At 44.2% G+C, this 15,702-nt stretch overlaps 1 protein-coding gene across 1 annotated transcript; it reads left to right on the top strand.

Annotated features, from left to right (window-relative positions):
• The first annotated feature begins 1,790 nt into the window (after positions 1–1,790).
• On the top strand, positions 1,791–14,578 carry LOC307210641 (keratin, type II cytoskeletal 7-like). Its single transcript, XM_079966686.1, has 9 exons — positions 1,791–2,398; positions 3,359–3,570; positions 3,735–3,795; positions 5,284–5,379; positions 6,752–6,916; positions 8,306–8,431; positions 9,310–9,530; positions 12,469–12,497; positions 13,540–14,578. Exons 1-9 carry the CDS (start codon positions 1,925–1,927, stop codon positions 14,307–14,309), a joined length of 2,154 nt encoding a protein of 717 aa, XP_079822812.1. The 5' UTR covers positions 1,791–1,924; the 3' UTR covers positions 14,310–14,578.
• Positions 14,579–15,702: the final 1,124 nt, after the last annotated feature.

The raw sequence follows: 15,702 nt of genomic DNA on the forward strand, positions 1-15,702 counted from the left end.
CTTATTCCCACCAATCCACCTGAAGTCTTATAGTGCTGGCACAAATTCAACCATTCAGCCCCTTCCTTGGCCCTCCTGCTCCACATTACACAGTCCTCAGAAGCTGCCACTGATGCTACCCATAATGCCAGTGTAGGTCTAACCCAGTGTTTCCCAAACTTGGGTCTCCAGCTGTTTTTGGACTACAACTCCCATCATCCCTAGCTAGCAGGACCAGTGGTCAGAGATGATGGGATTGTTGTCCAAAAACAGCTAGAGAACCAAGTTTGGGGGAAACTGATCTAACCCCAAGCTCAGGCTGCTGTCTTCTCATCAACATCTCCCCCATCCTCACCATTAACCTCTCTACTTTATTCAAATGGAGTTGGCCTGATCCTGTACCTGACACCTCAACCTCCCCCACTTGGTTAGAAGCCCCTGTGCCTGCTCCATAGCTGTCAACTTTTCCTTTTTTCTTAAGGGAAATTCCCTTATTCCGAATAGGATTCCTTGCAAGAAAAGGGAATAGTTGATAGCTATGGCCTGCTCCTGCAAGCACCCTGTGTCTTTCCTAACTAAGGTGCTAGGTCAGGGCTAAGTTAGAGCTTTGCGCTCCCTTCTCTGCCTCCTCTCACTACAGCAGTGCCCATTGGGTGCAGACATCTGTCTCAGCTTTGTACCTATTGTCTACTGCCTCTGTCAATCAAGTCTACCCAGTTCACAGTGTCCCATTGAGACACATATCCTATTGAGAGAAAATTATTGTGGTGGTGAGCAGCATAAAAATCAGCCATAAAATTGCAACCATAAAACAAACAGAGAATACACCACAAATCAGTCATTCAGATTAATACATGAACACAACTGGATCACCTTCTGGGAAAGTCTGGGGGAACAAGTGAATTTGAAGTAGGTATCTAAGCACCAACACTGTAGATGCCTGCCTTGCAGTAGTTTAACAATCAATCGTCTACCCAGGAAACTCTGGGGATTCCAGTTGCTATGGGGAGAATAGGCTGTTCCTAACAACTCTCAGCACCCTTAACAAATTATAATTCCCAGGATTCTTTGGAGAAAGCCATGGCTGCTTATATGGTATAATACTGCTTTAAATGTACAATGCAGATATGGCCTCAGTCAAACAAAGAAAGCTGGTTATACCTGTGTTTCTTCTACTTAAATAAATAAGTGGCACAAAGCTGTGCATAATGGAATTTTCACAGAAGAACAGATTGCTGCTTTAGTCGCATTGTGACACTCATTTTTGTCCCACTGAAATCAACATAAAACTGGGCCATAAGAATCCATCCATTCTATGTGCATTTCTATTGAGTACTTGACACATCTGTGCATTTATTAAATCTCCATTTATTCAAATAGGAGTGGTAAATCACATTTGAATTTATCCTTTGTATAAACTAAGTTTGAGGATAGCTATTTTTTGTGTGCGGTATGATGGATGGCAAAGAAGCAGCAAACATGAGTTCCACCTGTTGCTCAAAGAAAAAAGTAACAAGAAAATTAAGATCCTAAAAGCACAGCCTTGACTTGCAACTCTGCAGAACATTATCGGCTGTGGTCAACGAAAGAGGAAGACTCCCTTAAATAATTTTCTGTCTAAAGTGTAATTAATGCATTTGAGGGAAATGATTCTCAAATGTAATATCCTACAAGCCAAGCTTGCAAACAAAGCAATTCCTTTAAAAATTCTCATAATTTCTTAGGTTTGCATTCACTATTATGTTCTGTACATCGAAGGGCATTCCTGGGCCTGAGGCAGGCCAAACCCATGCATGCTCCAAAATTAAAATGTTAGACCAATCAAGGCCAACTCCTCAGCTGTATATAAGAGTTGGCTTTGAGGTATTGTGCCAGAGGATTGCTCTCTCCACTTTGCTTCTGCTGCACCTGCTTTCTTGGAACTAGCCTATCCCAGCTTCTTGCAATGACTCACCACATGTCTGCTGCAAGGACCTTCATGGGAGGAAGGGGATTCAGTTCGGCGTCTGCTGTGTGTGGACTAGGCGGGCACAGGACATATGTCGCCTCTGTACGCCATCCAGTCAGAAATGGATATGGGGTCCGTGGCTTCAGCAGCCAAAGTCTTTCTAACCTGGGCGGAAGCAGAAGAATTTCTTATGGTGGCTATGGTGCTGGATGTTTTGGTGGCTATGGCGGCATGGGGTTTGGTGGCAGGGTGGGTCATTACGGCCCCAGAATTTATGACTCTGTTGGAAGTTGCGGGCCTTTCCCAGGATATTCTAACTTCAGGGGGGATGGTATCCATGGAGTCAGGATCAACGAGAAGCTCCTGAAGCCTTTACATCTGGGAGTTGATCCACAGGAACATGTCGTACGAAATCATGAGAGGGAAGAGATGAAGAACCTCAACAACCAGTTTGCTGGCTTCATTGATAAGGTGAGAAGACAAATGTTTTTGACTTAACTCGAAATAAGAAGCCCAAGCAGGCCCACGACATGGGTGCCTTTAGTTTGGATCACTTTAAAAATGGCTCTGCATCTTCATGCAAGCAACCAATGGGATCAAACTGCATGCACATGGCTGCACATGTGATTATGTACATTTGTAGAGGCTGAAATGAATTATAAAAGAGAGTTATCTCAAGCAATTAGACAAATTCATGAAGGATAAAGTTTTCACTAGCAACTGACAGAGTCGCTATGTTATATATTCCGCCTCCAGAATCAAGAGGAAAAAAACAATGGGGCAATGCTATAATGCTCATATTCTGTTCTTTACTTCCCAGAGCTGGTCAAATAGCTCTTTGGACAAATCCAACAGGGTTCCTTTATTCTTTAAATGCAATACACACAAAAAGGAATTTAAATGCCTGTTCTGAAAGTAGGTGAAATGGTTCTAGGGGTTGCTCGTGCGTAAGCCAGTGCAAACACCTGGCTGGGTTGCCTGAGTGAACCTTTTCTGTCCGGACAGCCACTCACCCGTGGCTGTCTCAATCGCTGGCAGAATCCGTCAGTGGGCATTTCTTAAACTTCTTCCAGCAAAGAAGCTCTTTGATGCCTAGTCTCCTCCTACTCTCTCTGCGCAAAAGCCTTCTGCACAAGGAGGACGTAGGCAGTGGAGGACCCCTACTCTCCCCGCTGGTCCCCGGCAAGGAGTCATGGGACCACCTCGCCGCTTCCCCCATCTGCCCCCCTTCTCCACTGGTGCTACGCTGATTCTCTTCCCCAGAAGATGGGCTGCCTCTCCCAATCCCGGGACGCTCTCTGGAATCCCTCCGGATTTTGCTCTCTCCCTCCGGCACTGATGGCAGTTCCCTGACAGTAGGTTTTCTCTCTGGTTTGTTTTCTGATTGACTGTATTTTGGTATCATTTGGGTGTTTCTTTGTTTTGAAACAGGTACGAACCCTAGAGCAGCAGAACAAGGTTCTTGAAACAAAGTGGAACCTCCTGCAAGAGCATGTCACACCAGCAAAGAAAAACCTGGAACCGTTCTATGAAAGTTTCCTCTGCAACATGAAGAAGGAGCTAGACTGTTTACTGAATGAAAGGCAACATCTAGCAAGTGAAGAGGCTGCTATCCAACAACTGGTAGAAGAACTGAAGTGCAAGTAATTTGCATTTTAAGCATTTATTATTATTATTATTAATTATTATTATTAAATATGGGAGGGACATCTTTGAACATCTGAACAGGGCTCTTGTGCACCTTACTATATGGGGTACAGAAAGGTCCTTTTGAGTTGCACAGAGCTCTCCCTTCATGTTTCAACAGATATGAAGAGGAATTCAAAAGGCGTACCACAGCAGAAAATGAATTTGTACTACTCAAAAAGGTAAGGTGTTCAGACTGGTGTTCAGATTCAGTGGTTTTCATATGGAGCATAAAGTCTCACTGCAAGTTAAGTCCTTCATTTATTTACATCAGTGTCCTGGGGGCAACACTGAGCCCCTGCCAGCAATTCAACCTTTGACTTGCACTTTCCCTCTGAGCAAAAAATCTCTCACGTCATCCCAGGAGTGTCAGCTGGGTCCTGCAACCATGGATGACAAGGGCCATGGGTGCCATGCAGCGCGCATGGCCCTGACACTGAAATTTGTGGGTGTTTGACCTCTTCATGTGGAATTTTGTGGGTTCTTGGGCACACAGAGCCCCAAGGAGCTGGCACCTATGTGTCACCCTCAGAATGCCATCTGCCAGATGAGTCTCAGCACCATGCAGATACCTTTTGACCTGGCCAGAGTTATTTCCTGAGAAAGTCAGGACCAAAAGCCAGGAAATGGAAAATTGGTCCAGAGGCCTAAGCTGCCTTTCTTCAGCCTCTCCACACAAGTCTCTTTGGGTTGGATCCAGACAAGAGCAATCAGAACTCTTCATACAATAGTGCTTCTGACTTTTCTACTACCCCAACCTCCTGCACCCCCAGAAAAATCTGTTCCCAAGGGTTAGGACACCCTGCAAGGGGTTGGGTATGGGTTAGGGGGTTGCAGCAGAATGAAAAAATCAGAGCAATTTGTAGGGAAACCCTTGCAAAAGCTTTTTTGCTCATGTAAGAACCTTTGGATCCAAGTCTTTGGTCAGATGGAGCCATCAGGCCTAGCCTCTCTATGTTGCTAAGCAATGGCCCCTGAGTCTAGATTAGGGTCTCTTCGAAACTACATTTCTGCAAATTTTAAAAACTCTTTAAAATACTGTTTACTTTCTGCCTGTCTGTTCAGATACTGACAAAGGCTCTGTTTGTTTGCCATGAAAGATGGTCAGATAATCGATGTCATGTGTCAGGTACTGTCAACTGCTTTTACTGTTAGTGCTTACAGGCAGTGGCCATTATATGTGCATCTGATTGACAGGCAGCTGGGCACATGACCTGGAATTGGCCTGAAAAGCAGGCAGGGGTAGAATGGGGGGGGGGGACAGGGCAAGCCTTAAGTGTGCTTCACCAAGACATGTGGGGGTCAGGAATGGAACCCCCATGCAAAATGGTCACCACCTGTACTGCATCTGTTTATTCTGGATTGCCAAGCATCAAATACCTGTTGAATATTCATGAACCCTGAGAATATTCACCATGAACAAGGTGGGTGTGTATTTATTCCCACTCTAATTCTTGGGTCTGTCATTTCTTGAAGGCTTATGTGTATTTCAGTCATAAAAGAGAGCATCTTTGTTTATCTTCTTGCTTCATGGACTTGTAGTTGGGCATAGGCAGTTGTCTGTTCTGAATATTTAGTTATTTGATCTGAACATTTCCAACCTGCAGCTGGCGTTGTCATTATTATCTCAGCAACTGTTCATGTTTAATTAGCAGTTCCATCTTCTTTAGGATGTAGACTCTCTCGCACTACGCAAGACAGAACTGGAGGGGAAAGTGGATTTGCTGAGACGGGAATTTGAATTCCGCAGATGTGTCTATTTGGAGGTAAGTATGATTCAGTCTTGGATATAGAGACTCATGGACTGAATGTGTAAACATAATTCATAGCCCTTTATGCTATGAAGACAGGCCTGAAGTTTGTTTGAAGTAAAGAATGAGAGTGCATTCTTCTCAGTGAATTACTACTCACAGTGGAAAGGTAGTGTCCCATGGAAATGGTGAATAGTTGTCTCAGAGGTGATTGATATGTGCAGACAAAAGAGAAACTAAGTGAGCACCCTTTAGATCAGGGATGGGGAACCTGTGACCTCTGTTATCCACAAAGGAATGTTTTTGAGATAAGGATAATTGGCCATAAATCGGTGGCAGGGAGGAATGGAGTCTACCAGCTGCGGAAATAGAAGCTTTTGGATTAACTATTTGAAGTCTGGATTCAGACTTTTTCCTAGGCTGGAAAAATGGCAAAGACGGTTTGTTTACTGGAAGCCAAATTACAGGATGAAGTGATGCAGTGACTTTTGGAAACTGTCAGATAACCGCTTCTCCCAAGGCATGACGGGAACCATCAACAGTCGTAGGAATGAAAGATATAACACCACACAAGGATGGGAAAACATCACACACAGGAAAGAATAAGGATTACAGTTAGAGTTCCTCACTTGAAATTTTATAAATTACCTAATGTACCAACACAAATGAAATCACAAGATTGTGGCTGTTATATATATAAGGGATTATTATATATGAATTTAATGGGAATTATTAAGATTTTGGAATGCAGAAAAAATATAGAAAAACAACACTATAACATCTAGCATGCAGTTTGATTAAATTGTATAATTTGACATTGAATTAACTGGATAAAATTGGTACAGTGGTACCTTTGGTTGCGAACAGGATCCGTTCCAGAGGCCCGTTTACAATGTGAAAAGCCCGCAACCTGAAGCACCATATCTGCGCAAGTGTGCTGCGTGATTTGGTGCTCGTGCGCATGCGCAAAGCGTGATTTAGCGCTACTGCACATGCACGAGCAGCAAAACCCAGAAGTAACCCTTTCCAGTACTTCTGGGTCGCCGCGGGACGCAACCTGAAAAAACGTAACATCAAGCAAACGTAACATGAAGTATGACTGTATTGTTATAATGAGGCTGCTATTGGAATGATATTGGAAAATAAATAAAAACACATTTTTTAAAATATCCCCCCCCCCCCAATACTACTACCACTACCTTTGAGTCCAATGCAGAGTGCTTTTACAATTCATATCTGTTGAGCCTATATTCATTAGGTCAGAGCTTCTAGAATAGTGGGCGTCATCTGCCAATCTACTTTAACCCTTTCGCTTTTTAGAAACTAAACCTAGAGGTGTGAGATTCCTTGATTTCTCGTTCACATGCAGCCTTTTTGTGAATTGCAGGAATTAGCACAGTTGGATGGCCATGTCTGTGACACAAATATCCTCTTGCAAATGGACAACAATCGAGGCTTGGATGTTGACTGCATCATCAGAAATGTTGAGGCCTGGTATCAGAGCATCGCCCAGAGGAGCAAAGAAGAAGTCAATGCTTTGTATGAAAACAGGGTAAGCCAGGACAGAGGTGCATTGCACTGAACTGGGAGAGCAGGCAGCTTTTGAGACCACACATTTACTGTCACGATAAAGGGAAAACTTCTGGATGCAAGTCTAGGAATGCTTCCAAAATTTTGCTCATCTAAACTGATGATATTCCAAATTAGGTTGACCATGTTTCTGAAGTGGAACCAATGCGTTACAGAAGTTCATTGTTCTAGCTTTTATTTCTGAAATCTGTACAGGGTCCTATATATGGCTGGGTCAAAGAACCTTTTGCTTTTTGTCTTAAACAATGTGAAAGGGGCGTGTGCACATCCGCAAAACACTATGCTCAGTACTATTTTTATAGAAAAGAGGTGTTTGAACTCACCATGAACATCTCCCTTGTCCTCTTTGAATGGCAATGGTGCCCACCTGAGAGGTGCCAGAACTGAGTTCCGGTGAATTCCAACTGAAAGAAAGCCCTGACTATACTTAATATTTCATCAAGATTGCATTTTTGTCACAAGTTTTCAGTGTGATAATGATAATGTAGAGGGATTAAAAGGTGGTAATGAACCAAAAGTACTGCAAGTGCACTCCAATTTTGAAGTTGTGGGAGCCCTCTATCCCACTACTGTGAAGCATTATTAGACTTTTTTTAAAAGGCAACCTTAATCTTTCCTCAAAATTATTTTCATTCTCATTCTAGGTGATTCTTTTTTGGGGGGGAGGGGGAGCAAGCTGGTAACCAGTGTACAGTGGTACCTCGGGTTAAGTACTTAATTCATTCTGGAGGTCTGTTCTTAATCTGAAACTGTTCTTAACCTGAAGCACCACTTTAGCTAATGGGGCCTCCCGCTGCCGCCACGCCGCTGCTGCACAATTTCTGTTCTCATCCTGAAGCAAAGTTCTTAACCCGAGGTAATATTTCTGGGTTAGCAGAGTCTGTAACCTGAAGCATATGTAACCTGAAGCATCTTTAACCCGAGGTACCACTGTGGATGTGATTGGTTTTTGGCAGTATTGTGTGATTTCATTGTTTTATAAACATGGACGGACATGGTTGGTCTCTAAAGTCTCTCACAGTCCTCAACAGTTTCACTACAATATTTTCTGGGAATATTTGTTAGTTATAATTTATATTTTCTCCAATTATTATTATATATCTTGTTTCTGTACTGTTCTTATAATTTGAGATGTATATATGTTTTGTTATAAGTGTGGAATTCAATTTATTTTTAAGAAAGGTAAATAGCTAATAACAATCTACATATATGCAGATCCCCTTCACCACAAACTTTTGGTAGACCCTACTGAAACTCAAGCATCCTTCATGTGTTTCACCCAAGGAGGAGCTTTCAGATTTCACTTGGTGACAATTCTCTTATTAACACCCTTCTCTTTTCTGGGTACCAGTTCCAAGAGCTCCAGGAGCAAAGAGGGAAACACTCAGACAATCTGAAGATAAACCAGCACGAGATTGCAGATCTGACCAGGCTGGTCAATAAGTTGCAGTCTGAGAACGATGCTATTAAAAAGCAGGTAGGAGAGAATTCGTCACTTGCTATGTCTTTATTTGGGAGCAGATGGTCAACCATACCATATCTACAAGTGACATCAGACTAAACCAAAACACCTTACTATTTCTTGAGAACTTCAGCGCTGAAGAACATTTTCCTCTTGAAGATCTTTCTGAGCACAGAAACTTGGGGTTGGGGTTGGGGGAGAATGCTAGCTTCTTTGGTCAGTTTGACCTGCTTCTCTTTCCTCTCTTCTTAGCTGCCCTCAGTAACATTGTAGCAAAATCTGACTGGTGATTTTATTTGCCATTGTTTCGATATCAGTATCAATATCAATATCAGAAGCAAAGCTTCTGCCCTGGATGAAGTGGGGTGAGTGTCAGGAAGGCCAGCATTGTGTAGCTGCACCATCAGGAATGCCACCACCAATCCAGTGTTCTCACCAGTGCAATCATATGACTTTGACCTCACTGCTGCCCCACCCCAGCCCTGCCCAGGTAAACAGCTCTGATACTAGTGTCAGGATGTCAGTTCCATCCCACCACAGGTGCTGCTACTGATAGCTAAGAATTTAAAATATGACAACAGGCCTCCAAGATGGCTTCCAAAATAAGTAATCTAAGTCATTTGCAGAGTGGGGAAAATTCAGCCCTTTCTTCTTCTTTTGTCTTGGCCACTCTGCTCCCACAGCTTTGAACTGCCTGGATTTAAGCTTCTTTCATGGTTTTGATCCTTTCCCTCCAATCAAACATTTTTGTTAATGGTTCTGAATTGAATGGTAAAAAAATGAGAAACGTAGAGAAACAGAATTTAACTGATTCACCAATCCCTAGTCACCACATAATCTTACAGAATTTCCTCTTAAATCAGTTCAGATTTTTGTTTTGTTTTGTTTGACAGGTTGATATTTTGCAATCTGCCATTTGTGATGTTGAGCACCGTGGAGATGGTGCTCTTAAAGATGCTCGAGATAAGCACATTGAGCTGCAGACAGCCCTGCAGAAGGCCAAGGATGACCTAGCTGGCTTGCTGAGGGACTACCATGAACTTCTGAACACCAAGTTGGCTCTGGATATTGAGATTGCTACATATAAGACACTCCTGGAAGGGGAGGAGTACAGGTAACTGCGAATTATACAAAAATATATGGGCACACCTGGGACGCAGGTGGCGCTGTGGGTTAAAGCCTCAGCGCCTAGGACTTGCCGATCAAAAGGTCGGCGGTTCGAATCCCTGCGGCGGGGTGCGCTCCCGCTGCTCGGTCCCAGCGCCTGCCAACCTAGCAGTTCGAAAGCACCTCCGGGTGCAAGTAGATAAATAGGGACCGCTTACCAGCGGGAAGGTAAACGGTGTTTCCGTGTGCGGCTCTGGCTCGCCAGAGCAGCGATGTCACGCTGGCCACGTGACCCGGAAGTGTCTCCGGACAGCGCTGGCCCCTGGCCTCTTAAGTGAGATGGGCGCACAACCCCAGAGTCTGTCAAGACTGGCCCGTACGGGCAGGGGTACCTTTACCTTTACCTTATATGGGCACACATGCAAACATGCTAAACATAGTTAGTTAAATGCACCAAGATTTATTTTAGCCTCCTTTATTTATTTTTGATTTGACTCCGATTTCATTAAAGGGCAACTTTGCTATAAGCAACATTCATCAGCAGCCCTCAAGATGTGTGGTTGAGTCATTGTTGCAGTCTTGGATGGCAAGGAAGAGAGGTGAGGGGTTGGCGAAGTTGATGTGGTGCAAACATGCTAGTGGAGCCAATCTAATGCTCCTGCTGGTGCATTTGCACTGTACTGACCTCACAGCTTCCACCCTGTCTTCATCCTAGTATGCAGCAGTGACTCAGCTAGAGGACGGCCACGTGAATGGCATCGCCCCACCATGCCATCTGCTCCTGGCTCAGCCATGAAGACATGGAGCTGAAAACATAGCTGAAGGCCAACTAGGGAAGTGTCCACACAGATCTCTGTTAGCAACTCATTCCAAATTGTGAATGAGAAAGACTCTGCTCCTGGCCAGCAGCTGGATCCAGCCTAATCTGAAGCATAGGAGCCAAGTCCTAGGGGCCAGCCCTTCCCCGAAGTTGATGGCCATTGCCATTCAAATGGTGTCTGTGTACCCTGTCATGTGATCAGTTATGTGGGGAGGGGCTTACTTGCCCCCCCCCCCCCGATATTTTATTCAAGTTGGCAACCCTGATTTGAAGCTGTGCTGATGACTTTTGTAGATCCTCTGGCTACAGCCTGATGCCAGGTTGCCCTTCTTGGAACACGGGACTTATCCACAGAAGACACACCTATGAATAAAGCAGGCCCAAGGCATTTTGCTGTCTGAAGTAAAGAGCAATTTCCCCGCATTCCACATTTAGAAGACCAGCAGCTGACCCTTACCCTTACCTCAACACCCATCCTGAGACAGTGCGCCTGAGGACAGGAGACTTAATTAGGGACCAAGGGCACTCCTGTACTCTAGCACCTCAATGCTTTTTCAACACACTTTCACTAACAGTCCTAGAGAAAACACACACCTTAGTACAGTAGTACAGTGGTACCTCGGGTTAAGAACTTAATTCATTCTGGAGGTCCATTCTTAACCTGAAACTGTTCTTAACCTGAAGTACCACTTTAATGGGGCCTGCTGCTGCCACCATGTTGCCGCCACACAATTTCTGTTCTCATCCTGAAGCAAAGTTCTTAACCCAAGGTACTATTTCTGGGTTAGCGGAATCTGTAACCTGAAGCGTCTGTAACCTGAGGTACCACTGTACCTCAGTTTAAGAACAGTCCGGTTTAAGAACTATTCGGTTTACAAACTCCGCAAAACTGGGAATAGTGTCCTGGTTTGAGAACTTTACCTTTCTCTAAGAATGGAATCTGAACAGTGGAAGGGCACCGGTGGCAGAAGGCCTCATTAGGGAAAGCACGCTTCAGTTTAAGAATGGTTTTGGTTTAAGAACGGACTTCTGGAACGGATTAAGTTCGTAAACCGAGGTACCACTATATAGTTCTCCATTAGCTGCTGGTTAGGTAAGTCAACGCACAACAAGATGATGCCACATAATGCATTTTCCATCATCAAATGTTATGCAGCGACAGGAACAGGAGACATGGTACAGGCGTTGCTTAAGCAAAATGGGCTTCCACTTGTGCAATGGGGTTTCATTCTCCCTCCTCCCTCCATGCTCCCTCACATGCCCCCAAATGGCCTTGGTGTGGTTGGGAGAAGCCCCATCCCTGGAAAAGTTCATGGGAGAAGTAAAGGTGTGATTGTTCTGCCTGGCAAGCTACAATCCTTGTGTTAATGGGACACTCACCATAGTGCAACACTGAATTCCATCCATGGTGTTTCCAGTTTTGGAGATGGTCATGCCGTTCCGAGCGCAAACATTTCTGTGAAACACAGGCATCAAAACAGGAAACCATAATGGGGCAATCTGGTAGATTAAGATGACAATCAACTGGGTTAGCGTGACCTTAGATAAGCAATAAGTGATTTTAATTAAGATTGAACTTGTCTGATTGTATAGAAACTGGTACTTTTCAAATAAAATCTTGATGCACTGTGTGCTCTCCATTGAAATGAAGGGATGTTGTATTCCACCCTGCATTTGCAAAAGGCATGTGCAGCAGAATTGCCTGGGTGGATTCTGCTTCAAATCCATAATCAAGGTACAGTGGTGCCTCGCAAGACGAAAAGAATCCGTTCCGTGATTCTCTTCGTCTAGCGGTTTTTTCGTCTTGCGAAGCAAGCCCATTGATGGCTTAGCGGATTAGCGCTATTAGCGGCTTAGCGGCTTTTAGCGGCTTATCGGCTTATCGGCTTAGCAGATAAGTGGCTTAGCGGCTTAGAAAAAGGGGGGGGGGAAGGAAAAAAAAGTCGGAAAAACTCGCAAGACATTTTCATCTTGCGAAGCAAGCCCATAGGAAATTCGTTTTGCGAAGCACCTCCAAAACGGAAAACCCTTTCGTCTAGCGGGTTTTTCGTCTTGCGAGGCATTCGTCTTGTGGGGCACCACTGTAAACTAACAGCAATTATGCATTTTCTTTTTTCCGCAACAGGATAGTCAGAGGAAATCTTGTTGCTATAGGTGAGTAAAACCAATGAGGTTGTGCTGGGCTTGGGCAACCTACTACATGCTCTTGTTGTTTCCTTTTTCATGTCTGCTGCCTTTATAACTATTCTGCATCCTTAACAATTGAAGACTGGAGTGGTGTGTGTGTGTGTGTGTGTGTGTGTGTGTGTGTAACTTCACTACTTCTCCAGGTTCTTGCTTTGTGCTCCTGCTTAGATCTGCTGAACCCCAGCCATTTTTATGCTTCACTGGCTAGACTTCCCAGATGATTATTTGGCATTCCCCAAATAATTTCTAGCAATCAACCAGACTATTCCCTTTATTGTCCCGGGGAATCTCAATATGGTGCACTCTTTGGCAGAAGTGATTCGTTGGGTTGGGCAGAGCTGTAACAGTAGCTTTCCAGAAGGCGGGTCATTATTGCTTCCTGGGAGGGAGAGGGGATGGGCTGAGGTGACAGTGAGGTCAGTGTAATGCATCTGAATTTGTTCTGCCAGTGTGTTTGCACTGCACCAACCTCCCTACCACCTTCCCTCTGCCAGTAAGCAGCAACGGCCCACCTGCTGGGAAGATAGCCCACCTGATTAACCACTTTTGCTCTTTGGTCAATTCCCAGTCTGCAACAATGAGGGCACAGTTCTGTTAGCACACTGATGGATCATAGAGTTAGAACTGATTCTTACATTAACTTTGTCTAATATTGGCCACTTAGATAGCTAATGAATGATTGTGCCAACACTGAAGGTGTCATGTCTCTGTGTTAAACTCCCACCTGAGTTGGAGGTAATCTGAACTGTGTTTAGAAAACTATTGATTTTCAGGTCATTGCACTCATCTGGTTCAAACTGACCTACTCCAGATGAAATCCACTTCATTCAGGCATTACTATTCATTCACACAGAGAGAGAGAGAAAGAGAGAATGCTAGGGAGATTTCCAACGCAGTTTTCACCTCATGGCAACTCAGCAACAACAATGCTGCAAAGATAAGGGGATAATCAGGTCTCTTTCTGGCTGGGTCAGTTCCAATCTCACTTCTGAATGTTTCCTCCTTGCAGATGTTTTCAAGCCACCCTACACAGAGGGCTCTGCTGGATTTACTTCTGCAGGTGCACATGGTCCTACAGGTGGTGGATACGGTGGAGGACACAGTGAAGGACATCGTGGAGGTTATAGTGCAGGAGGCCATGGGAGCTACAAAAGGAGCTCCAGAAGTGTTGGAAACCATCCAAGGACTGTAGATAGCCATGTAGATGCAGGACATGCCTCTGCAGATGCAGAAATCTACTCGGGAACACAATACAGCTCCCAGAATGTGTCTCAATCTGCTTGTAAACCAAGTTCTCCTGTAGGCATTGACAGTCCCACAACAGGAGGAAGAGCTGGCATAGGGGTAGACTGTGGCCCAGGTGCAGGGTTTAGCTCAGGAAGTGCACAAGCATCAGCCAGCAAGGGGCATGCCACTGGGAGTATAGGAGGAGGTTGCGCAGATGGAGGCTACCTGTCTGGGGGTTATGGACCACCTGGTGTCATCCCATTTGGAGCTGGATTTGGACCTAGGATTGCAGGTGGCCTGGGGGTTGTGGGTTGCCAGCCTGGGGTAGGTGGCCCAACTATAGGAGGTTTTGGCTTTGGGGGGGAACCCTGTGTAGGAGTAGGTGCCCCTGTTGGTGTCTGTATCCCCAGAGCCATAGGTGCTCCTGTAGGTGTGTGTTGCCCTGGAGCCGTAGGTGTTCCTGTAGGTGTGTGTTATCCTGGACCAGTAGGTGCCCATGTTGGAGTGTGTTATCCTGGAGCAGTAGGCCCTTTCAGAAATACTGCAATTTAACATGATTCATGTAAACTCCTCATTTTTTGAATCAAGTCGTTTTCAATCTGCAAGCACCACCTGAAGCAGTGATCAGGGCCCCTGCCAGTGCTATAGGATTTCGTAACACATGAAATTTTTAAACAACATTCCTCCTTTCCTTGGGCCGTTCTGTAGTTGCACTCTAATGAATCAACTTCTTCCTTAAAGTAAGGTGTCTGCTGCTGCGTCACATATTCTTTCCCCACCTGTTCTTCCTTTTTTATTTTTGACACTGACATTTTCATGAAACATACTCTCAATAAAATCAATCTTTTTTTTGTTTTGTTTTATTCGAAAGTACCTCTTTAAAAAGGCTTTGTGCATTGGTGCATTTTTTAAGTCTCTCTTTGTGATGTAGAGAACTTTAAATGACTCTTATCACACCTTCGCTTCTATACCGTTCTGACTAATACAAGGATATGTATAGCTCCCCCCTCCTAGTTCATTGTTTCCTCCATATGTTTGGACTACAATGTCCTTCTCTTACTCTGGTCATGTAAATGGTACGACATCATTGTCAGACTCTTTTGCAATACAAAGCAAAAATATTTCAAGCAGAAACAGCTTCAGAAATCCAAATGCACAAAATCTACAAGTATTCATACAGTATTTCTAACTGATTTGTAGTGCAAAATGGATAGGGTGCGGAATATAGAATTTATTGGGAAAGACTGCAGTGGTGAAAAGTGGGTGGGGGAAAACTGGAGATCAATAGTAGAGATAGGAAGTAAGGACAGAGTAAAAGGATCGGTGTCCATCCAGAAAGATGAACCAAGAATAAGAAGCTCAGCATCTTGACCACTCAAAGCACTAACACCACCTCCCCTCCAAACACACACACATATTCTAAGGGCTTTTGAATGCTGAACCATAAACAGAGAATTTCCCCCAACATCATGAGTACTAGAGTCGTGCTCCTCAAAAAAAGAGATGGAAAACTTGACTTGGTTTATTTTCAAGATTCAGTTTGTGCCACCACATTCTTCCCCTGTCAGGTTAATTCTGTATTACTTGGCATGACAAGTGACCACAGAAATGTTTAGATGCACTATAAGTAGTAATTATGGTCATTCATAGCAAATGATGGGTTTCCCTCAAAAGCTGCCTTTCATAACATCACAAGAACACTTCATTTAAGTGAAGGTCATTGTGTAAGACCAAAAGCCCTTCTTCATGTATCATTTTTTGCCATCATTGAAAATGCATTAGATTACACAAGCTCTGTACTTGAGGTTGGGGTTCTTCCCAAGTGTTCTTTTCAGGTTCTGTGCCTACAATATTTGTGGTTGGTGGTTATTTCTCATCTCAGTGCATAAAATTGTTGCAGCATGGCATTCGGCTTTTCAGCATTGCCAGAAATCCCTATGTCTCT

The sequence above is a fragment of the Podarcis cretensis genome, assembly GCF_951804945.1.
Source record: "Podarcis cretensis genome assembly, chromosome: 2".
Classification (NCBI taxonomy): Eukaryota; Metazoa; Chordata; class Lepidosauria; order Squamata; family Lacertidae; genus Podarcis; species Podarcis cretensis.